The sequence below is a fragment of the Coccinella septempunctata genome, chromosome 7, assembly GCF_907165205.1.
Source record: "Coccinella septempunctata chromosome 7, icCocSept1.1, whole genome shotgun sequence".
Classification (NCBI taxonomy): Eukaryota; Metazoa; Arthropoda; class Insecta; order Coleoptera; family Coccinellidae; genus Coccinella; species Coccinella septempunctata.
The window spans coordinates 14,941,843-14,966,280 of NC_058195.1; the positions used below are offsets into that span (position 1 = coordinate 14,941,843).

Genomic DNA, 24,438 nt, shown 5'->3' on the forward strand with positions numbered 1-24,438 from the left:
TCTATAATAATTATCGCCGGGCTTACTTATAATAAGTAAGTAAGTTAATAATAACGTGCGTTCAAAAAAATTCGTCGTCAAGTAGGCTATGAAATTTTGAAGGCTGATGTTCGGTGGCTGAACGTATGTCTTTCCTTGAATTACTTCATCTTCCCAAAATGTAAACAATGATGACATTAACCTATATATCGTAATTTTGTACGGAAAGGCACTTTTCAGAAAAGGTTACCTGTAAATTTCACCCAACGTTCGAAAAGCATTTCTTTCATTGAGTAAGATGACAAGAATCCAAACAATCTGAGGCGGTTAAAAAAGTTCTTCGTAAAAATTTTAACCGTCCACTATTTTCATACGTAAGAGACATGAATCTTGAATTGATCGTGGTAGTATGGTTTTTTGTAAGAAGGTTTTAGTTACTTCAGTCATATGAATAGATCACAGTAAGATTCTCAATAATATGTTTATTAATTCTCTATAAATATTGAATTGATTCAGTCATTACTGAAAATCCATGACTAAACTAAAAGAACTGAATTACATGAAAATAGCTATTGGACAATTTATTAAAATTCAATTCAGCTATAAAAAGGCATGATGCTTTCTCCTTCATAACGTTCTGCTATTGAAGTTCCATAAAAGAAAGTAGGTCCACATTTTGCCTTTGACTGATGCATACTGTCAGTATGCATCATCATACAAGGTTAGGTAATCACAACCTTTTCAGTTTTCTGATAACATGTCAATCTTCATGGAAACAAATGGATATCTTTTTTTCAAAATCGGGTGGCATATGCCAACGGATACTCCATCCACTTGAGATAAAATCTGAAGAGAGGTTTGTCGAGCTTCTGTCACCATGTTTTCATTAGTACTGAACTCTAGAGTTTTCTTTTTTGGTATACCACTTCCTTTTTTGTTTGAACATACCTGTTTCGTCAACACATCGCAAAACAGTACAATGGAAAAATTCATTCTTAATAATCAACAGCAACATAGGCTTCAATGAAGTCGCCGGAACAGAATATTTCCATTTTCCTTCAATTTTCTTTCCAATTTTGAAGTAGAATTCAATAGTAAAAGTCTTTCACACGTCCGTAAAAACCATCTTTATAATTTTAATTCAACAATAACCCAAAATGCTAAAATGACAGTTCACCTGGAAAATAGTAAGGCACGAGCTAAGAATTACGTTTAGACACGAAATATCGACGTTCAAAATTCCATAGCCTACTTGACGACGAATTTTTTTGAACGCACGTTATAATGATATGATATATGGATAATGTTATGATATGATTTGTGATTTCGTGTTATTATCAAAATTTTCCTGACGGATAGAAAACATAATTCTAGAAGTCTTTCATGCCTGACAACACACTGCATGAAATTGAATTTCGTTGAAATATCTTTTGTAGTTCTACGTATAATTGTTTAGTTATTTTGGAAGTAATGATCCTGTATATTGAAATTTAATGAGTTTGGCTTCAATAGCTTGAAAAATAATAAATATTTTCAAAATCAAACCTTCCAAAATATGAAACATTTAATAACATGGCATTAAAGAAATTAATGTTCCTTATAAGGAAGATGAATAAATTGAGAATTGAGACAAGAAAATGAATATGGATTTATGCATGATGCAATAAAAGAGAACATTGATCGACTTACATAGTTTTATATGTACAGGGTGGGCAAAATTTGTGATACATGAATCACAACTTTTTAACCCAACGAGATAGAGGAAACTGAATGGCACATTACGTTCGTCTTTTTTCGAGAAACTTATAATCAACTGCATTCCAACTTTTTCTGTTTTCGAGTTATAGGGCAAAATTGAAATTTGGTCGATTTCAACCTTGGTCATTATCTCCGTTTCTGTTTGTAATAGGATGTTGAAATAAAAACATTATGGAGTCATTTTTCTGACAGCAATCCAGTGGAGTACTATGATTTTTTCCAGCAGGTTCATTTGCTGAGCTATAACATAAAGTTGTGTTGTCAAACAGTAGTTTGAAATGACTGAAAAAGAAATATATCATACATCGCCCTCGGTCTTTCTAAGTCATTGTAAACTACTGTTTTCATAAGAAAAAACACTTAATTTAGGCCTATAATTCGAAGACAAAAGAAGATAGAGGAATGCTGTTGATGGCATTATTAGTTTCTAGACAAATGACTACCGTAATGTGCCATGCATTTTAGGTTGAAAAAGTTGTAGTTCAGGTATCACCAATATTGACCACCCTGTACATAGAATTATCAGTAAGATCATTTTTCATGATTGATTCCTCCTCCTATGTGGAGACCTCTGTTTAAGACCAGTCTTCAAATAGAACTAGAAAATATCCCAACAAACCAATTAATTATCTCTCATCATTTGTTTAAACAATTTGTGATCTTCAAAATACACCTACTGAAAAATTTACACCCCCATGAGAGAGGTGATATGAATTGTATTACTTATCAAACATATTTCTTAGCTATTTGGAGACAAGTACCACATATATTCATCAAAATAGCTTAATTTGGTGTTCTCATCATACAAATCACACAAAAAATGCTGTGTAGAAAAATAACTTTAATCTGTGGGAAATGTTACAAATCATTTCTTATGCCTCTTCTATTGCGTGTTACTTAAAATTACCCCCATTAGATCTTTGGAAAAAGTGTAATGAATTAATTCTCTCTGTCGATAGACAATTCGAAATCAATAATATGCCCATTAGTTGAAGTGTTTTACGTGACCAGAAGATATTCTGTTTTATTCATCGAACGTTATTTTTTCTAAAATTTGCTTTCTATAATCGGAAAACAGAAATTAGCTTTCGAATATTGCATTAGCGGCCCTCCTCCATCTTCATCTATAATGAAAATATTCTATTTTAGTCTCTAAAAGGGTTTGTCTTTGTAGTAGGAGAACGAGAAATTTAACTATCGAAATAAACGACGTTATTATCATTTCTGGAAACCCGTACACTCTGTAAGGGGGTATTAACAAAGAATTCATACATAATTGATACTACTAGAAACCTGTCCGCTTCGCTGGACGAATTTTTAAATGACAATTATACGCGAACTGACAACATCTTTGTTAAAAGGAAATGCAATTCGAAAAATTTTTGATTACTTCTCCATCCAAATTAAGTAGGGACCAATTGGTTTGCTGTTCAGTCTTCAGATGGTTCTTTTAAATAAATGAATATGGTGAATATGTTTCGTTTTGTCGATTTGACATAATTTAACTCCCAATATTTCGAAAACTATTGATGAAAATATAAGGTGCAAAAAACATTTCATATCGTGAATGCTGTATACTCCATTCACATTTATTTTAGCAGTCGGTTGTCCATGAAATAATTTTCTCAAGCTTTTGTAACTTGAACGGAGTAAGGTTGGCACTCATGAAATGTCGTTAATGTCATAAGTCCGTTGCCACAACTAATATCAATTTTTATTACGAAAATCCGAAAGTGATTGAAAAAAGAGACAGGGTTTCAGGAACTGCTATTTAGAATTCACGTCATTTCACTCAAATAGTTATACCCTGATATTCTAAAATCCACAATACATCAAGGATAACGAACATAATGTAAGAGAATTTATACATAATGTTCCATCTGAATCTAAACGACTTATATTTCAGCTGAATATTTCCACAATCAGAAAGATTGTGAATGAAGAGGATGACAAAGAATTTCCTTCTATTGGGAGACCCAAAAAGTGGTGGCATTTGAGAATTTTATGTTTGAGTGAATTAATGCCAAAAGTTTACTACAGGATTTTCGATGAATGTCATCGTAAAATAAGTTCCCGAAAATTGATTTATCTATTTTCCATTTGACTTGTCCTATACATTGTAAATGTCTTAAGGTACCAATAAATACCTAATTATTATTATTATATCAATGTATTAAGATGAACAGCCACAAATACGCGCCAGTTGTCCTGTTACTCCTGTTAATTGTTCATTAATGTAAAATTTTTGTTCAAAGGTGAAGTTCATCTTGACTTGAAACTTCCTTTAATTCCTTTTACTTATATTGATGCAAGATGATTTTTGTTGAAGAATTTAACATTCTTGTAATTATCTGTTAATTCCTTCGGGAGATACCCATTCCCAACTACTGCATCATATGCATTTCATCTTCGGGTTAATATTTTTGAAATCTACAACTGATGTAACGTATTCAAACCTTAGCCAAAGAAGATAACGAACATTAATTCTCCTCAAGCTAGTGTATATTATAATATTATACTGATCTCTTGTATTTTCCATGCAAATAACTAGATTTGGTATGCCTTCAATCAGTTTGTATTAACTTCGATTATGTTCGTCACATATTTTCCGAAGAAATTCGACATTGTGATAAAATACATAATAACAGAAACTTTTACGTAGAACGGGCAACATGGCGTTGATTTAAATCCCAAAAATGTTTTGACAAGCTTCATAACCCCACATTTTCGTACTATACAGAGTGAAATGTTTCAAGTTTCCATGGCCATCGAGTGCTAAAATAAAAGCGAATGGAGTAGGTATAGTAGTACGATTTGTTCAAGGGAATAATCGTAAATGAACTTCTGAATAACTTTTGAATTTTCACAACAGTGAAAAACAAATAAGTACATGTAGGACATAATTATTATAAAATAATATATATCGACTGAGAAGTTTATATTTCCTTTTTCCCCGTGTCTCTAAAATAGGTTACCCGTAGGGAAATTTTCTGCTTTTTACATTATTATGAAATGAAAAATATGTTGTATATTTTTCAGTATCATTCCACTGTTAACTTCTGCCCGAAAAAAAGAGCATAACAAGAGCAACGTTGGTTTCCAAATTAGCATGAATCAAGAAGAATAATTACCCTCCTTCTACCCTCGGAACTTTTTCGGGAGTTTTTCGTTTACAGACATTTATTAACTGAGTGCCCATCGAGTTGTTTTATTCGATGTGAAAAATAAATTACAGGAGTAGAGCAGGTTTTTATAGTGTCAGAAGGAAACAAAAGCAATTTTTGTTCCTGCACGATAACCTGAAGTATGAAATATGATGAATAATACAATACATGTAGTTTTTTTCATAACAGAAGCACTCACGACAACAAATATTCAACAAATTTTTGTTGCTAGGAATGATAGCCTAATGGCCGTTTGTACCTTTCATAAACAATGGTTGAATTCTTAAGCCATACGTTTAGGCATAAAATTTTTATGCACTTAACGTATCTAAAGAATTAAATCATTATTCACTGAGACGATACAAATAAATTAATTAATTAATTAATTGATATTTCAAATATTGACCCGAAAATGATACAAATAATCGGTTTGGATTCAATGAAGAATTCGTAGTCACATTCAAATGGATTCATCTGTAAACACTCTATGCTTAGAAAAAAAACTACAAATACCTACTTTGAATTCGTATTGATAAATCTGATACGAATTCTCTGAAACTCCCAGGCGAACATAACAATTAATTCTCATAAATGAACAGGATGGGACATGGTGGTTGATAATCACAAAGGGATGGAAAACTTCATTCGAATTGTCGCTCACATCAACTCATTAAATTAAAGGGTGGTCCCCTTACATACCACAGGACATTAATTATACTTGATTAGTCCAATTATAGACTCGGAGGATCAGGAATTGTACATGTTTGGGGATAATTCTCCATTCATTTCCCAACCACCTAATTTTCCAACTCCTTTCGTTCAGATGGTATTAAATTGGTCCCCAGCTCATCTGCGATAACGAAGGGATTTAAGGGGGACAGTCTACCAATTCAAATTGTTCGTAGGGATGAATGCACTATTAAAGTGTGCAAAAAATGCATCAATATTTCTTCTACATTCACTATATAAGGAATTATTTCTTTATCGTGATTTTTGGTAGAGAATTACTCTACTGATTTGGTGTGAAATTCTGACATTATAGACCATACCTATTATATTTAGCAAGGAAAGGGGCTGTGGAAGGAGAAATTTGGCCATCCTTAGTCAGCATACGTCAGTATGGATAGATCATTAATGCAGTTTGACCCCGGGTTTCATATGGCTTGATCGGGGAATCAACGCTTGATTGACGAATAGACGTCAATTTATTTTCAATCGGAAATTCACTCATGATCATTCAGAATATCATTCTTGCATCAAATTAGAATGTTCATAGGTCATCAAGTATTCTCAATAGCTATTCATTCAATATATTCAGAAATGAAAAGGTTTCAGTGATTTCGTTTCAGAAATCCATTGACAGTGAAATTGTTCCTCAGAAAATCAAAGTTTTATGAAACCCGCTGTAAATCTGGTTATTCAAGAACAGATTCAGTTTTAAATCTTGTTGCATGGAAATAATGAATCTGCTGAAACTTTGACTTATTCCACCTGTATTCAGTATTACTATTTTCTACGAAAAGTGTCGACTCCTTATCTTGAGATAGTAATTTGTAAATTGATATTTGTTATTTTCATATGTAATACTACTAGAGATGAAATGTTTTTGGCAAAATTTCGCGATATTAATACGAATGTTTCTAGCCTGGCAATTTCGTCAATGACATTAGAGTCAATTTTTTCGGAAAAAATATCAAGAGCGAAATTGTTGAAAAGCAACAAACTTGAATTTCACAAGATAGAAATTTTACCAGCTCAAATTTCATCTCCAGTGGATTTCGACATAACTTTTCCACTAGTAAATAAGTCGGCAGTCATATTTGACCAACATTTCCGAATTTGAGAAATGTCAACATTTTATCGCTACTAAATTGCTTGGTTTCGCTGGCTTGCATGTTCTTTTGATGTGAAAGGAGCATCCCTATGGAAACTTCCCCTCTTAAAATGGAATGGAAAAAAATCCCGTGTATAGCCAGGTGGAATATAATATAGCATTATATCTAGCACATACTCTTCAAAACAACTATCACCGTATCGTTCGAATATATCAGCTAACAGAATTGTATATCAGTTCCGAAATATAACATATGATCTTCCAAAGATTGTCAATTTATTGTGAACTATATTTGCCGAGCGTTCAGATATTGGGCGCTGTATTTTCAATTCGATAAACTGATTCAATGAAAGATACGATGCCAACTTCTTGTGTAAACTGAAATGTATTTCTGTGAAATAGTCAGCATGAAATCCGAAGTATAACCAGGTGGAGTGTAATAATGAATTATATCTAGCTCACACTCGTACTCTTCAAAACAACTATAGCCGTATCGTTCGAATATATCAGCCAGCTAACAGAAATATTTATCAGTTCTGAGATATAACATCATTACATATGATCTTTCAAAGATTGTCAATTGATTGTGAACTATATTTGCTGAGCGTGCAGATATTGGGCGCTGTTTTTCAATTCGATAAACTGATTCAATGAAAGATACGACGCCAAATTCTTGTGTAAACTGAAATGTATTTCTGTGAAATAGTCAGCATAAAATCCCAAGTATAACCAGGTGGAGTGTAATAATGAATTATATCTAGCTCATACTCGTACTCTTCAAAACAACTATATCCGAATCGTTCGAATATATCAGCCAGCTAACAGAATTATTTATCAGTTCTGAGACATAACATCATTACATATGATCTTTCAAAGATTGTCAATTGATTGTGAACTATATTTGCTGAGCGTGCAGATATTGGGCGCTGTTTTTTTAATTCGATAAACTGATTCAATGAAAGATACGATGCTAACTTCTTGTGTAAACTGAAATGTATTTCTGTGAAATAGTCAGCATAAAATCCCAAGTATAACCAGGTGGAGTGTAATATTGAATTATATCTAGCTCATACTCTTCAAAACAACTATCGCCTTATTGTTCGAATATATCTAGTTCTGCAACATTACATTATTACATATGATCTTTCAAAGATTGTCAATTGATTGTGAACTATATTTCCTGAGCGTGCAGATATTGGGCGCTGTTATTCAATTCGATAAACTGATTCAATGAAATATATGACGCCAAATTCTTGTGTAAACTGAAATGTATTTCTGTGAAATAGTCAGCATAAAATCCCAAGTAAAACCAGGTAGAGTGTAATAATGAATTATATCTAGCTCATACTCGTACTCTTCAAAACAACTATAGCCGTATCGTTCGAATATATCAGCCAGCTAACAAAATTATTTATCAGTTCTGAGATATAACATTATTACATATGATCTTTCAAAGATTGTCAATTGATTGTGAACTATATTTCCTGAGCGTGCAGATATTGGGCGCTGTTATTCAATTCGATAAACTGATTCAATGAAATATATGACGCCAAATTCTTGTGTAAACTGAAATGTATTTCTGTGAAATAGTCAGCATAAAATCCCAAGTAAAACCAGGTAGAGTGTAATAATGAATTATATCTATAATAGCTCATACTCGTACTCTTCAAAACAACTATAGCCGTATCGTTCGAATATATCAGCCAGCTAACAGAATTATTTATCAGTTCTGAGATATAACATCATTACATATTATCTTTCAGAGATTGTCAATTGATTGTGAACTATATTTGCTGAGCGTGCAGATATTGGGCGCTGTTTTTCAATTCGATAAACTGATTCAATGAAATATATGACGCCAAATTCTTGTGTAAACTGAAATGTATTTCTGTGAAATAGTCAGCATAAAATCCCAAGTATAACCAGGTGGAGTGTAATAATGAATTATATCTAGCTCATACTCGTACTCTTCAAAACAACTATAGCCCTATCGTTCGAATATATCAGCCAGCGAACAGAATTATTTATCAGTTCTGAGATATAACATCATTACATATTATCTTTCAAAGATTGTCAATTGATTGTGAACTATATTTGCTGAGCGTGCAGATATTGGGCGCTGTTTTTCAATTCGATAAACTGATTAAATGAAAGATACGATGCCAACTTCTTGTGTGAACTGAAATGTATTTCTGTGAAATAGTCAGCATAAAATCCCAAGTATAACCAGGTGGAGTGTAATAATGAATTATATCTAGCTCCTACTCGTACTCTCCAAAACAACTATAGCCGTATCGTTCGAATATATCAGCCAGCTAACAGAATTATTTATCAGTTCTGAGATATAACAATATTACATATGATCTTTCGAAGATTGTCAATTGATTGTGAACTATATTTGTTGAACGTGCAGATATTGGGCGCTGTTTTTCAATTCGATAAACTGATTCAATGAAAGATACGACGCCAAATTCTTGTGTAAACTGAAAAGTATTGCTTTGAAATAGTCAGCATAAAATCCCAAGTATAACCAGGTGGAGTGTAATAATGAATTATATCTAGCTCATACTCGTACTCTTCAAAACAACTATAGCCGTATCGTTCGAATATATCAGCCAGCTAACAGAATTATTTATCAGTTCTGAGATATAAAATCATTACATATGATCTTTCAAAGATTGTCAATTGATTGTGAACTATATTTGCTGAGCGTGCAGATATTGGGCGCTGTTTTTCAATTCGATAAACTGATTCAATGAAATATATGACGCCAAATTCTTGTGTAAACTGAAATGTATTTCTGTGAAATAGTCAGCATAAAATCCCAAGTATAACCAGGTGGAGTGTAATAATGAATTATATCTAGCTCATACTCGTACTCTTCAAAACAACTATAGCCCTATCGTTCGAATATATCAGCCAGCGAACAGAATTATTTATCAGTTCTGAGATATAACATCATTACATATTATCTTTCAAAGATTGTCAATTGATTGTGAACTATATTTGCTGAGCGTGCAGATATTGGGCGCTGTTTTTCAATTCGATAAACTGATTAAATGAAAGATACGATGCCAACTTCTTGTGTGAACTGAAATGTATTTCTGTGAAATAGTCAGCATAAAATCCCAAGTATAACCAGGTGGAGTGTAATAATGAATTATATCTAGCTCATACTCGTACTCTTCAAAACAACTATAGCCCTATCGTTCGAATATATCAGCCAGCGAACAGAATTATTTATCAGTTCTGAGATATAACATCATTACATATGATCTTTCGAAGATTGTCAATTGATTGTGAACTATATTTGCTGAGCGTGCAGATATTGGGCGCTGTTTTTCAATTCGTTAAACTGATTCAATGAAAGATACGATGCCAACTTCTTGTGTAAACTGAAATGTATTTCTGTGAAATAGTCAGCATAAAATCCCAAGTATAACCAGGTGGAGTGTAATAATGAATTATATCTAGCTCATACTCGTACTCTTCAAAACAACTATAGCCGTATCGTTCGAATATATCAGCCAGCTAACAGAATTATTTATCAGTTCTGAGATATAAAATCATTACATATGATCTTTCAAAGATTGTCAATTGATTGTGAACTATATTTGCTGAGCGTGCAGATATTGGGCGCTGTTTTTCAATTCGATAAACTGATTCAATGAAATATATGACGCCAAATTCTTGTGTAAACTGAAATGTATTTCTGTGAAATAGTCAGCATAAAATCCCAAGTATAACCAGGTGGAGTGTAATAATGAATTATATCTAGCTCATACTCGTACTCTTCAAAACAACTATAGCCCTATCGTTCGAATATATCAGCCAGCGAACAGAATTATTTATCAGTTCTGAGATATAACATCATTACATATTATCTTTCAAAGATTGTCAATTGATTGTGAACTATATTTGCTGAGCGTGCAGATATTGGGCGCTGTTTTTCAATTCGATAAACTGATTAAATGAAAGATACGATGCCAACTTCTTGTGTGAACTGAAATGTATTTCTGTGAAATAGTCAGCATAAAATCCCAAGTATAACCAGGTGGAGTGTAATAATGAATTATATCTAGCTCCTACTCGTACTCTCCAAAACAACTATAGCCGTATCGTTCGAATATATCAGCCAGCTAACAGAATTATTTATCAGTTCTGAGATATAACAATATTACATATGATCTTTCGAAGATTGTCAATTGATTGTGAACTATATTTGTTGAACGTGCAGATATTGGGCGCTGTTTTTCAATTCGATAAACTGATTCAATGAAAGATACGACGCCAAATTCTTGTGTAAACTGAAAAGTATTGCTTTGAAATAGTCAGCATAAAATCCCAAGTATAACCAGGTGGAGTGTAATATTGAATTATATCTAGCTCATACTCTTCAAAACAACTATCGCCTTATTGTTCGAACATATCAGCTAACAGAATTATTTATCAGTTCCAAGATATAACATCATTACATATGATCTTTCAAAGATTATCAATTGAATGTGAACTATATTTGCTGTGCGTGCAGATATAGGGCGATGTTTTTCAATTCGATAAACTGATTAAATGAAAGATACGATGCCAACTTCTTGTGTGAACTGAAATGTATTTCTGTGAAATAGTCAGCATAAAATCCCACGTATAACCAGGTGGAGTGTAATAATGAATTATATCTAGCTCATACTCGTACTCTTCAAAACAACTATAGCCGTATCGTTCGAATATATCAGCCAGCGAACAGAATTATTTATCAGTTCGGAGATATAACATCATTACATATTATCTTTCAAAGATTGTCAATTGATTGTGAACTATATTTGCTGAGCGTGCAGATATTGGGCGCTGTTTTTCAATTCGTTAAACTGATTCAATGAAAGATACGATGCCAACTTCTTGTGTAAACTGAAATGTATTTCTGTGAAATAGTCAGCATAAAATCCCAAGTATAACCAGGTGGAGTGTAATAATGAATTATATCTAGCTCATACTCGTACTCTTCAAAACAACTATAGCCGTATCGTTCGAATATATCAGCCAGCTAACAGAATTATTTATCAGTTCTGAGATATAAAATCATTACATATGATCTTTCAAAGATTGTCAATTGATTGTGAACTATATTTGCTGTGCTTGCAGATATTGGGCGCTGTTTTTTCAATTCGATAAACTGATTCAATGAAAGATACGATGCCAACTTCTTGTGTAAACTGAAATGTATTTCTGTGAAATAGTCAGCATAAAATCCCAAGTATAACCAGGTGGAGTGTAATAATGAATTATATCTAGCTCATACTCGTACTCTTCAAAACAACTATAGCCGTATCTTTCGAATATATCAGCCAGCTAACAGAATTATTTATCAGTTCTGAGACATTACATCATTACATATGATCTTTCAAAGATTGTCAATTGATTGTGAACTATATTTGGTGAGCGTGCAGATATTGGGCGCTGTTTTTCAATTCGAAAAACTAATTCAATGAAATATATGACGCCAAATTCTTGTGTAAACTGAGATGTATTTCTGTGAAATAGTCAGCATAAAATCCCAAGTATAACCAGGTGGAGTGTAATAATGAATTATATCTAGCTCATACTCGTACTCTTCAAAACAACTATAGCCGTATCGTTCGAATATATCAGCCAGCTAACAGAATTATTTATCAGTTCTGAGACATAACATAATTACATATGATCTTTCAAAGATTGTCAATTGATTGTGAACTATATTTGCTGAGCGTGCAGATATTGGGCGCTGTTTTTTTAATTCGATAAACTGATTCAATGAAAGATACGATGCTAACTTCTTGTGTAAACTGAAATGTATTTCTGTGAAATAGTCAGCATAAAATCCCACGTATAACCAGGTGGAGTGTAATAATGAATTATATCTAGCTCATACTCGTACTCTTCAAAACAACTATAGCCGTATCGTTCGAATATATCAGCCAGCGAACAGAATTATTTATCAGTTCTGAGATATAACAATATTACATATGATCTTTCAAAGATTGTCAATTGATTGTGAACTATATTTGCTGAACGTGCAGATATTGGGCGCTGTTTTTCAATTCGATAAACTGATTCAATGAAAGATACGACGCCAAATTCTTGTGTAAACTGAAATGTATTGCTTTGAAATAGTCAGCATAAAATCCCAAGTATAACCAGGTGGAGTGTAATATTGAATTATATCTAGCTCATACTCTTCAAAACAACTATCGCCTTATTGTTCGAACATATCAGCTAACAGAATTATTTATCAGTTCCAAGATTTAACATCATTACATATGATCTTTCAAAGATTATCAATTGAATGTGAACTATATTTGCTGTGCGTGCAGATATAGGGCGCTGTTTTTTCAATTCGATAAACTGATTCAATGAAAGGTACGATGTAAAATTTTTGTGTAAACTTAAATGAATTCCTATATTCTCATCATATTTTGTGGAACTTCGTGGTTCTCACTATTCTCAGTATCGTAATCTTAGTTTGCGAGTTTTTTTTAAATTAGAAAACATACGTCATATCCACATAGAATATGGAATACTACTGGCACGATGACGTGAGAAGACTAAAACTGAATTTACAACTATATGAACTTGTTGAAGTTTATGGGTTTAATACATGAAGTTTCTGCAGTCTCACTCAATTTATTCTAAAACGAAAAAGTGGAAAAAAATTCTAAGCTGCGCATATACCATGTTTTCAGACATTCTAATTACATTATATTCGCTTTGAATCTGCAAGTGTCTTTCGATATGTGTCAATAGATCCGTATTATAAAGTGGAAACCTCTTTGTTCGAAATTTCAATACAGAAAGATTGATTCAAAAATTATTAATCTCAATGAAAAATCTGAAAACCTTTATGAAAAAATCTCCGAATAACAATACATCCTGTTTATGTCCGGTCAATATAATTTTTGTGCAAGGAATAATTCATAAAAGAGGTGTCATCACTCAACTTCTCGTAATGAAACTTTTCGTAAATCTGTATTATTTCCATCTTCCCAAATGTTCGCATCTTGTGACAGATGAAACTTTTATGCTGTTGTTGAAAGTCGCCCTAGAGTTGGAACGTGATAAAATGAAACGAAGGATGTCTTTGTATATTCAGCTGAACGAGCGAGGTGGGTAATGTAAAGTATATATAAAAGATTGTTAAATTTCCCCCGGTTCCCGCATTACCATAACTTCATTTCACTTGCTTTCTGCAAGTTCGAGGTGACTTTGAGGCCATATTCCATATATTGAATATCTGGCTGAAGAGTTTCTGATTTTTTTTCTATTATAATTTCATTTATAACCTCGACACACTGCATACGCCCCAATATATTCGAAGTTGTTGAAATGTACTATACGAATGGTGTGAATTTTGTTGAAACAGTTCGTGAAGTCAAATTTTACAAAAGTTTTCTGGAACATTTTGAGGCGGCTTTTCGGCAATCTTATTGGTGATGTTAAGATAAGATAGAACCAGCGACTCTTTCTTCTGAAGTTCACAGTTTATATGATATTCAAGGTTTATCCATTTCACGACGTCAATATTTTTCACGAAAAAAAGCACAGTTTTTCTGAGGCTTAAAACGCACCGGAAGATTTTGTTGCGAGACGTTGCGAGGTGAGGCAAGGTCCGCACTTCCTTCAGAATAAAATCGGCGGCACGCACCGCTTGCAACACTTTTCATCAAAGACAAAATGATGCGCAACTGCACAACAGGTGAAGTGTCTGACCAGATTTCCTGTATGAGTCTGACTGGTGAATGTGTAGCACGAACGGAGACAACATAATGAACATTTCTCGACGTCACAACTCTTTTCTGTGATGGCTCAATGTGCGTTTGGGGATGTATTGGTTTCAATGGGCGCACACATCTCATTATACTCATTCGCAACCATGAAAGCGTCCAGGTATCGTTCTTTTTTGTACAACCTATTTTTATTTCCTTTGCGGCTAATTTTCATTGATAACCTCATTGACGCGTTACCGAATAGTGTACTATGAAGAGCTAGAGAAGGTGACATGATATCAAACTTTGATTTTCATCAGGCGTTTTCAAAAGAAGGAGTTTTTTGAGGCCTGCAAAGTCCATCTACTACTATGTTGTCGCCATCAGAATATTTCTCATATCTGCCATCTGTCAGTACAACATGAAGGTTAACAGTACATATACTCCATTCACTTTTATTTTAGCACTCGGTTGGTCATATAAATTTGACACATTTCACTGTGTATAGTACGAAAATGTGGGGTTATGACGCTTGACAAAACATTTTTGGGTTTCAAATCAACGCTATGTTGCCCGTTCTACTTAAAAATTTCTGTTATTACGTATAATATTTTATCACAATGTCGAAAATATGTGACGAACATAATTGAAGTTTATACAAACTGATTGGAGGCATACCAAATCCAGCTTTTGCATGGAAAATACAAGAGATCAGTGTAATATCTTAATATAGACTAGCTTGAGGAGAGTTAATGTTCGTTATCTTCTTTGGCTAAAGTTTGAATACGTTACATCAGTTGTAGATTTCAAAATATAATATAAGAAAAAGGAATTAAAGGAAGTTTCAAGTCAAGATGAACTTCACCTTTGATCAAAAATTTCACATGAATAAACAATTAACAGGACAACTGGCGCATATTTGTGGCTGTTCATCTTAATAAATTGATATAATAATAATAATAATGACAATTAGGTATTGGTACCTTAAGACATTTACAATGTATAGGACAAGTCAAATGGAAAATCCTGTAGTAAACTTTTCGCATTAATTCACTCAAACATAAAATTCTCAAATACCACCACTTTTTGGGTCTCCCAAATGAAGGAAATTCTTTGTCATCCTCTTCATTCACAATCTTTCTGATTGTGGAAATATTCAGCTGAAATATAAGTCGTTTAGATTCAGATGAAACATTATATAAATTGTCTTACATTGAATAGGTATGCTCGCTACCGTCTGACGTATTGTGGATTTTAAAATATCAGGGTATAACTATTTGAATGAGCGGACCTGAATTCTAAATAGCACTTGCTCTAAAGGAAACCCTGCCTCTTTGCTCTTTTTTCAATCACTTTCGGCATTTTCGTAATAGGGTACTCTAACGATTTGTCAAAATCAGCCGATTGTCCGTTACCGTGGGGGCACACAAAGCTCTTTATTATTATAAAAATGCATTTCTGAGAAATTTATAGTCTTATTACTCTATTCTAACGTCGGGAAGAACAGTTTTTCCAAAAACATGCACAAAACACAATACTCGACGAAAACAGCATGCGAATCAATGGAGGGAAAAGCTTGTGTGCCCTACGGCAACGAACGCTTAGCTGATTTTGTCAAATCATTAGAGTTCCCTATAAAAATTGATATTATATAAAGTATAAAGTTATGACATTAACGACATTTCATGAGTGCCAACCTTACTCCGTTCTAGTTACAAAAACTTGAGAAAATTATTTCATGGCCAACCGACTGCTAAAATAAACTTGAATGGAGTATAGGCACCTAACTTCACAGCAGTACATATAAAAAGCCTTTCTTTTATTAAAATGATCAGAAATGAATGTTTCATGTATCAACACTAATTTAATCAATTATTGTTCGCAGGATGCAGACAATCTGGAGGATCTTCATACTTTGCTTGGGACTGGCGGTCATCGGAGTGTTCCCTTGCAGAATCACCGAATTCGAGTGCGCAAATAAGCAATGCATAACAACAAACAAGTTCTGCAACGGCATACCCGACTGTACGGATACAAGCGACGAGTTTCAGAATTGCTCTCGTAAGTATTCATTTATTCGATACGGAGACCCGATTTATGCATAAACGGGTTCCGTATCGCCGGAGCCGCTGGTGTTTGTATATTGGCAAAATTGAATTTTATTTCCATCCACGTTTCTGGTCCGAGGGCCGCTAATCTCTGTATCCGAATTGAAAATAACGACCCCCCCGAGTGATCGATCTTCTTCGCGACGAAAACTGAACGCGAATTTGATGGATTTGTCGGAAACAGAGTGGGAATGCCAAGGGGTTAGTACAGGTTCGGACTGGAGGCGTGGTTGCCTGAAAATAGGCCTTGAATGTGAAATTTCCTTTGAATGTGACACGAGAGGTGGTAGAAATTCAGAGGTTTTTTATTCGTTTACATTACACGTTCGAAAACCTATGATTCAAGGATGACGGATGGCGCATGTTCTGCTTCATCAGTTTCCACTGGTTCCAAATGCTGTTCTGGCCAGCATACTGGAAAATGTCCGAAGAGGGTACTCCGGTAAACACATCTATATGTGTTGTGACAGTCAGGAAACCCTGAAATCTTTTTCTGAGGAAAGGGTTAACTCATAGTCTAAGATCCCACTGCAGAATTACTACGTTCATTACGTACAGAGACAAACACACATTGTTACATACGTTTATGGATAGGAGAGTACACTGATAACACCGCATCCTGTCAAAAGTGGCCGCAAGTAATTTAAATTAAATTAGTGTTAATCAATATTTCAAGAGAAATTTCGTTCACTCCGTTTTGAAATAAAATATCATCCACATCATAACAATGCATGTAAAGAATACTAAAATCCATAGCTGCAGTTGCACACTCGGCCGCAACTACCTCGCAGCCAGGTGTAAGCAGGTAACATTTCGATGTATTTCTACGTTCATGACGTATACGAATGTTTTTTATATCAAATTAAAGCTAATTTTTTTTCGAATAGGATGATGTATGGCTGCCTGTGAAAAAATAGCCGTAAGTTAGGTCTGCCATCTATTACAATAGCGAGATATCCGAAATAAAGTAAGAGAGATTTAGACTCGTTTCGCATCATCGGATTTTTACCCGATGTTCCGAATTATATCTACTGATATTATGGGATCTTTCACACGTGTTCCGGTTTAGTTTCGCACTGGAAAACAACCAGATTGCACTTCCGGCGGCGCTTATCGCCACGAGATTCGAGAGCTGGATGTGCCCACCGTACGGATAAAACCCGATGAATAATTTTTCATTCGGTTGTTTTCCGGTAAAAAATCGACGGTAAAAACCCGACGGTAAAAACCCGTGGTATGAAAGGAGTCTTTGGGTTCTCAACAGTGCATCTGAATTATTCTTATATTATAACCACGTGTTGGAGCTCGTTGTACACAACGCTGATATTATTTATGTATTAACCCTTCGTCGGGCGCTATACGAATATTGATTCTAATAAGAATAAGGTCCAAATAAATCAATATTGAAACATAAGAAGAATTTTTTAAAAAGATGATAAGTCTCACCAAAGTTCATTCTAAAGACACTGGACGATTTATCATGTTCATCAAGATGTATGCGGCAAAAGAAGTGTTCAACGGCAGCTATGGATTTTAGTATTCTTTACATGCATTGCTATGATGTGGATGATATTTTATTTCAAAACGGAGTGAACGAAATTTCTCTTGGAATATTGATTAACATTAATTTAATTAAAATTACTTGCGGCCACTTTTGATAGGCTGCGGTGTTATCAGTGTATTCTCCTATCCATAAACATATGTAAAAATGTGTGTTTGACTCTATACGTAATAAACGTTGTGATTCTGCAGCGGGATCTCGTACTATCACTCTTAGTAAAGGAATGCAGAAAGCCGGGTGCCGCTCAGCTCTTGTTGGCCCGAGACCTGCGCTGCCCATCTATCGTACTTCTTTAATAGATGGCTAGACAGGAAAATTTCCTCTGAATGGTGTATGAGAAGTGGTCTCAGGTAGTCGAGGCTTCTCAATGAGGAACTATCCTCTCTGCCTGAGGTAAAAAAATCCTGCCTCTTGAGAGTAAACAGCTGAGTCTGGTGACTGGAGCAATAACTCGCTATCTCTTCAATAAACACTTAAATAGAATGGGACTGACCGGCTGCTTCCTGTGCCGCTGGTGCAGGAGCACTGATCAAACGGTTGAGCATATTCTGTTCATTCGCAACAACCTTGAAGAGTTATGGATAGAGAGACCTAGGAAACACTCACGATTCCTATGGTGGGAGGGACTCCTCTTGAGTCGACTCAGGGTTTGACTCTCCCCAATTACTAGAGGATTAACAATGGGTAACTAGGCTACATTTCAGCCCGGTGAGGCACCGCACGTAGAAGAAGAAGAAGAAAAGTGGGAACTGAAGATTCAATGAAAGATACGATGCCAAATTCTTGTGTAAACTGAAATGTATTTCTGCGAAATAGTTAGCATACAATCCCAAGTATAACCAGATGGAGTGTAATAATGAATTATATCTAGCTCATACTCGTACTCTTCAAAACAACTATCGCCGTATCCTCCGGACATATCAGCTAACAGAATTATTTATCAGTTCCGAGATATAACATCATTACATATGATCTTTCAAAGATTGTCGATTGATTGTGAACTATACTTCCTGAGCATGCAGATATTGGCCATGAGAGATACGATTCCAAATTCTTGTGTAAACTGAAATGTATTTCAGTGGAATAGTCAGCATAAAATCCCAAGTACAACCAGGTGGAGTGTAATAATGAATTGAATCTAGCTCATACTCGTACTCTTCAAAACAACTATCGCCGTATCGTCATAATCATGTCAGCTCACAGAATTATTTATCAGTTCCGAGATATAACATTTGATCTTCCAAAGATTGTTCATTGATTGTGAACTTTATTTGCTCAGCGTGCAGTTATTGGGCGCGCTGTTTTTTCAATTCGATACACTGATTCAATGAAAGATACGATGCCAAATTCTTGTGTAAACTGAAATGTATTTCTGTGAAATATTCAGCATGAAATCCCGAGTAAAACCAGGTGGAGTGTAATAATGAGTTATATCGAGCTCATACTTGTACTATTCAAAACAACTATCGCCGTATCGTTCGCACATATCAGCTAACAGAACTATATATCAGTTCCAAAAAATATTATCATTACATATGATCTTTCAAAGATTATCAATTGATTGTGAAATATAATTGCTGAGCGTGCAGATATATTGTGCACCTTTTTTCAATGGGGTATTTTCCTAAATTTCAAAATATATGTCATTAAAATCCTCATAACTCAAATATATCGAAATATATTTTTTCCGAATTTTAACATATTGCATTTTGTCTGTATTTATTTACGAAAATTCTGATTTCAGTGCTCTCTTTTGAACATTCTACGTCATTTTCACAATTTGGCAACGCCCATCGAGTCAATAATGGTCATGAAAGTTTTCTGATCACCATAGATGTAATAAATATCAAGTTTTGTGATAACATTTGACAAGAAAAACAAACCATGACACAAAATGTCATCGGTTTTAAGAAGGTATAAACACAGATTACAGAAACAATTTTATACAATCTGTGGATATCTTCTTGATCGGTTCCACTGTTGTCGAATTAACAAAAATTACTAGACTTTAGTAAAGGCATTCTACGTCACAAGCATTCACATATTCGAATGTTTACTAAGTTTCGAAGGGTGTATTTCTGAAATTTCTGAATTTTGGAGAGAATCTTTCAGGTGTTGGATACCTAATGGACAAGGGTTTCCATAAATAATCTTAAATTTGATTTTGGAGGTTTAGGAAACTTGCCCATTGGATAATCTGATTCATTGAATGATATGATGCTAAATTCGCCATCTCTTCAATACACTTAAATAGAATGGGACTGACCGGCTGCTTCCTGTGCCGCTGGTGCAGAAGCACTGATCAAACAGTTGAACATATTCTGTTCATCTGCAACAACCTTGTAGAGTTATGGATGGACAGATCTAGGAAACACTCACGATTCCTATGGTGGAAGGGACTCCTCTTAAGTCGACTCAGGGTTTGAGTCTCCACATTTACTAGAGGATTAACAATGGGTCACTAGGCTTCATTTCGGCCCGGTGCCTCACATAGAAGAAGAAGAAGAAAACTGGGAACTGAAGATAAGTCGTTGCAAAATGGCGAATTCACGACTGTGAGTCTTTATCTAACCCTGACAGGAGCGTATCCACGGTGGGTAATTTTTTCCCCCAGAAAGGAGTCTTCCCCATTGAATTTAAGTGAGCTAGAAATCAATCACCCCCCGCTTTCGCTCATTATCTTACAGATAGTTTAGGTCGCTCCTTTGAAACTTACCAAGTACCCCCAGACTTTGGATGCACCTCTGAACGCTGAATGGTGGTTTCTGAGAAACCAGAAGACATGAAATCAGAAAGTTCATAAGAATTTAGTGGGAATAACAAACTGTTCCATCGTCTTCAAAGACGGTTCCTGGACCTGAGAAACTTTTTTTGAATGTGTCCACGATTTCAATTCACAACATGAGGATCAAGTTGCAATAACGCTCGTTATAAAATTAATCTTGTTCGACTAGATGATTGACTTATTGAAAGTTTTACTCTATTCTGTTGAGATAAAAAAGCATAGGTAATTGCCTTATTCTAATATTTCAAAATCGGTGGTGTTATTATTTTGCAAAAAAAGAGTAGTGGACTGTATTACCAGATAATTAAGTTGAAGATGGTATTGTTAAAACATTTATTGTATATCGTTTATAATCATTAAATGAATAAGTCACCTCCTTGAAGCTAATATAGTAATAAAAGCAAATATTAACAATATCTATAGACTCAGAGAGACATTATTCAACTAAAAGCAGAGATGATCCAGCTGCAGGTCAGACTTAGACTTTGGGAAAGTTCAATAAATTCAATAATCAATATGAGAAGAAAAAAATATTTTAATTAATCGGAGTAACGTTGGTCTTAAAGAGTGCAAAATTCATCAATGAATACAATATTTACAAAGACGGACTGCTTACAGCACGATCAGAATGTCCATCAGAAGAATAGAAAATACAATTGATAAATTATGAGATGTACAAAACGAGAGTACTAATGAGGGAAACCACTAATCGTTGGTTTCGAGAAGAGAAGAACGCTTGAAAGCTAACATGTATATCGAGCACGATGAATGAATATGAGAATGTATCAATGAGAGTAGGTACAAAGTATAATGAGTAGATCATACCAATTGGGAGTGTACATCATTACCAGAGCAGTTCTTCCAGGGTGGAACCAGAACGAGAGACTATCAACCAGTATCACAGCTCACCACTCACCGCTGAACCATATTTGGAAAGTTCACATAGTGTTCTGAAGGAAAACTACTAAATCCAGGGTCCACCTTGGAGAATAGGAGGATTCATTCATCTGAAACTCGACAACAGTAATTAGTCATATGTACGTAAAAGGTGAACATCAGAGTGTTCTTGGAAAATGAAATAAACCGATTCGAATAAATGGGATGATCATGAGAGAACGATATATCCGCATTCGTTATCAATGAGAAAGGCATGAGAAGGTTTCGATTCTGGTGCTGCATGCCAATTTCTATAAGAGAGAGGTCTGAAAATCTATGTAAATTATAAAATATCATAAAATACATATTCCTGAGAAGGCATTTAAACGAGTGGTCTCGTGTGATCATATCAATTGAGCAGTACTGGTAAGGATTATAAATCTGTTTGAAGATTCTGAAATAATCTTGCACGTGGATTCATTTCATCAGAATCAAAAAAACATGAAAATGATTAAATTAATTATTTTGAGAAGGCTGAGAGTACATCACCTTTCGAGGGGAAAAAGTTTGCACCAAAATTGAACGTGAAATCTTTTAAAAGAATAACTTAAATGAGATGAACTGATGGAGAATATCAATAATCGAGGTTAATGAGAAGTCAATTCAACAACGTGAATGAAGAGAATGATTAGAAAATGTGTTGTTTCCCGCTTCGAAAATACTGAGAGTGGGGCTGCTGCTTCGGTCAATTAGCGCACCGCAGAATTAGGGTACTAGATATACGTGGCCATCTGGAGCTGGTCAGAAGCGTAGACAAGAGAAAGGTCGGAGGGGGGCTTCGCTTAGTTTTCATCACTAATAAAAATCATTAATTGGTTACAAGAACACATATAAATGGTGCAGTCAAGAGAAGGTGTGGTTTTAAAGCAAAAGCAAAAAGGTGTTACACCTCGCAATTACGGAGGTGGGTATGACGACAGCCTTTAGAGTCTGGGAACAGGAAAAATAGCGTGATAGTGGTCTGTTTAGAGGGCACGCTAGATCATGAAGGATGTAAATAAATATCCGCAGAGGAAACTCTGGAAAACACATAGAAATACCGACTTTTTGTAAATGAGGTCTTAAAAAGTCCGCGATAGCATGCATCTAAGTTTCGAGGATAAACCACTATAAGTAGTTAACATTTTCAATTCAATCTTGAACAATGTTTCATGTGTTAAACACTCATTTAGTGTTTTTGACTGGTATGGAAGGGTATAATATGGAAATGAATGTGACCCTCATCTGCGGCATTTATTTCTGATGAAAAATGTTCTTTACAGTATAGTTTTCTAACGGATGTTTCCCGAGATACGACAGGTTGAAGAAATACGAATTTAGGAAAAAAAATAAATCAACTTGACAGCTACATTGAGGCGATGTTATAGAATCAGTCCCAGTCAGACTGGGATCCTAATAGGTGATAAGGAAATTTTAGAGTGGTTTTTCCAGGAAGGTTGCGCGAACCTTTCGGTAATTGAAGTTTGTTTTTAGTTTTCTCCATCGTGAGGGTTTTCGTTACATGCTTATTCATTTTTTGATATCGATCATTGTTGTTGATATTAATTATTATTTCTCTTCGATGTCGTTTTATGTAGTCAGATTTGTTGATTTCCTGCTCATTATCTTATTCAAATTATATCTTAACCAGCGGTTTACTGTGAAATGTTGCTCGACCGAAGCCATTTTACTGCTTGTAAAAACGAATGTCCTTACGTTTTCGTAGAAAATATTGCAAATTCAAATACGTTAGATTCCATTGAGACCTTCTCAAGGTAAGCGGCCACATTTCCGCTCATGATTAATTTTTAGTAGTGCATCTAATGCAACCGTATTTTCTGATTGCCGACACATCACCTGCCATCAATTGGTTGCCAACGTTACGTTTTGAGTTCAGAAATTCAGACAGAAATTGAAATCGAATTTGGAAATTCAGAATATATAGGTGAGAAATGTGCAAATGGTTTAGTTAATCGCCTATTTCCATTTATTGCGTCGACAATTGGACTGCCTCTTTCAAGAAGTTCCCCTGGGATATAATACTTCGGTTTCCGGAAACCAGAAATGTGTTCTCACTTATTTCTCATAACATTTCTGCCGAATATTTGCCCGAACTCTTCCGCTTACCCGAATAACTGCCTAATATCCCCAAAATTCATGAATATTATCGCCACTGGTTTTCGGAACTTTTGTCGTTTGGAAGTTTAGAATAGGACCAGTTCATACATAAATTACGTCGAATAAAATCTTGATAAATTCGTTCATCTGCCAGTGAACCGCCACGCTCGCATCGAAATCTGCTGGCAATTAATACTTTGAAAACTTGTTAAAATTTATTCGGGGCCTTATCGAATAGGACCCGTCCATCTGATAGAGTTCGACTTTTATCATTACGCAGTATGGCGCGGAATTTAATTTCGAGTTGTTGAAATTGATTTGAAACTTGAGAGGAAGTTTCTTTCTGGTTAGCTTGTGTTTCGTTACAGCTTGAAATTAGCGAGGTTTGAGGGACAATGTGGAATTCATTTCAGAGCCCGATTTTCTCCTTCAAAAAATCCATTCAATTGGGAAAAAATTTTGTTTTTTACTGTTTAGGTT

The 24,438-nt window shown here is 34.7% G+C and overlaps 1 protein-coding gene across 1 annotated transcript in view; it reads left to right on the forward strand.

Moving 5' to 3' along the window:
• Window positions 1-24,438, forward strand: part of LOC123316942 — an 82,557-nt gene that overhangs the window by 829 nt on the left and 57,290 nt on the right. The window contains exon 2 of the mRNA XM_044903261.1: window positions 16,357-16,532. Within this exon, the coding sequence (XP_044759196.1) occupies window positions 16,358-16,532 (175 nt within the window). The 5' untranslated portion in view covers window position 16,357. The remainder of the gene's footprint in view (window positions 1-16,356; window positions 16,533-24,438) is intronic.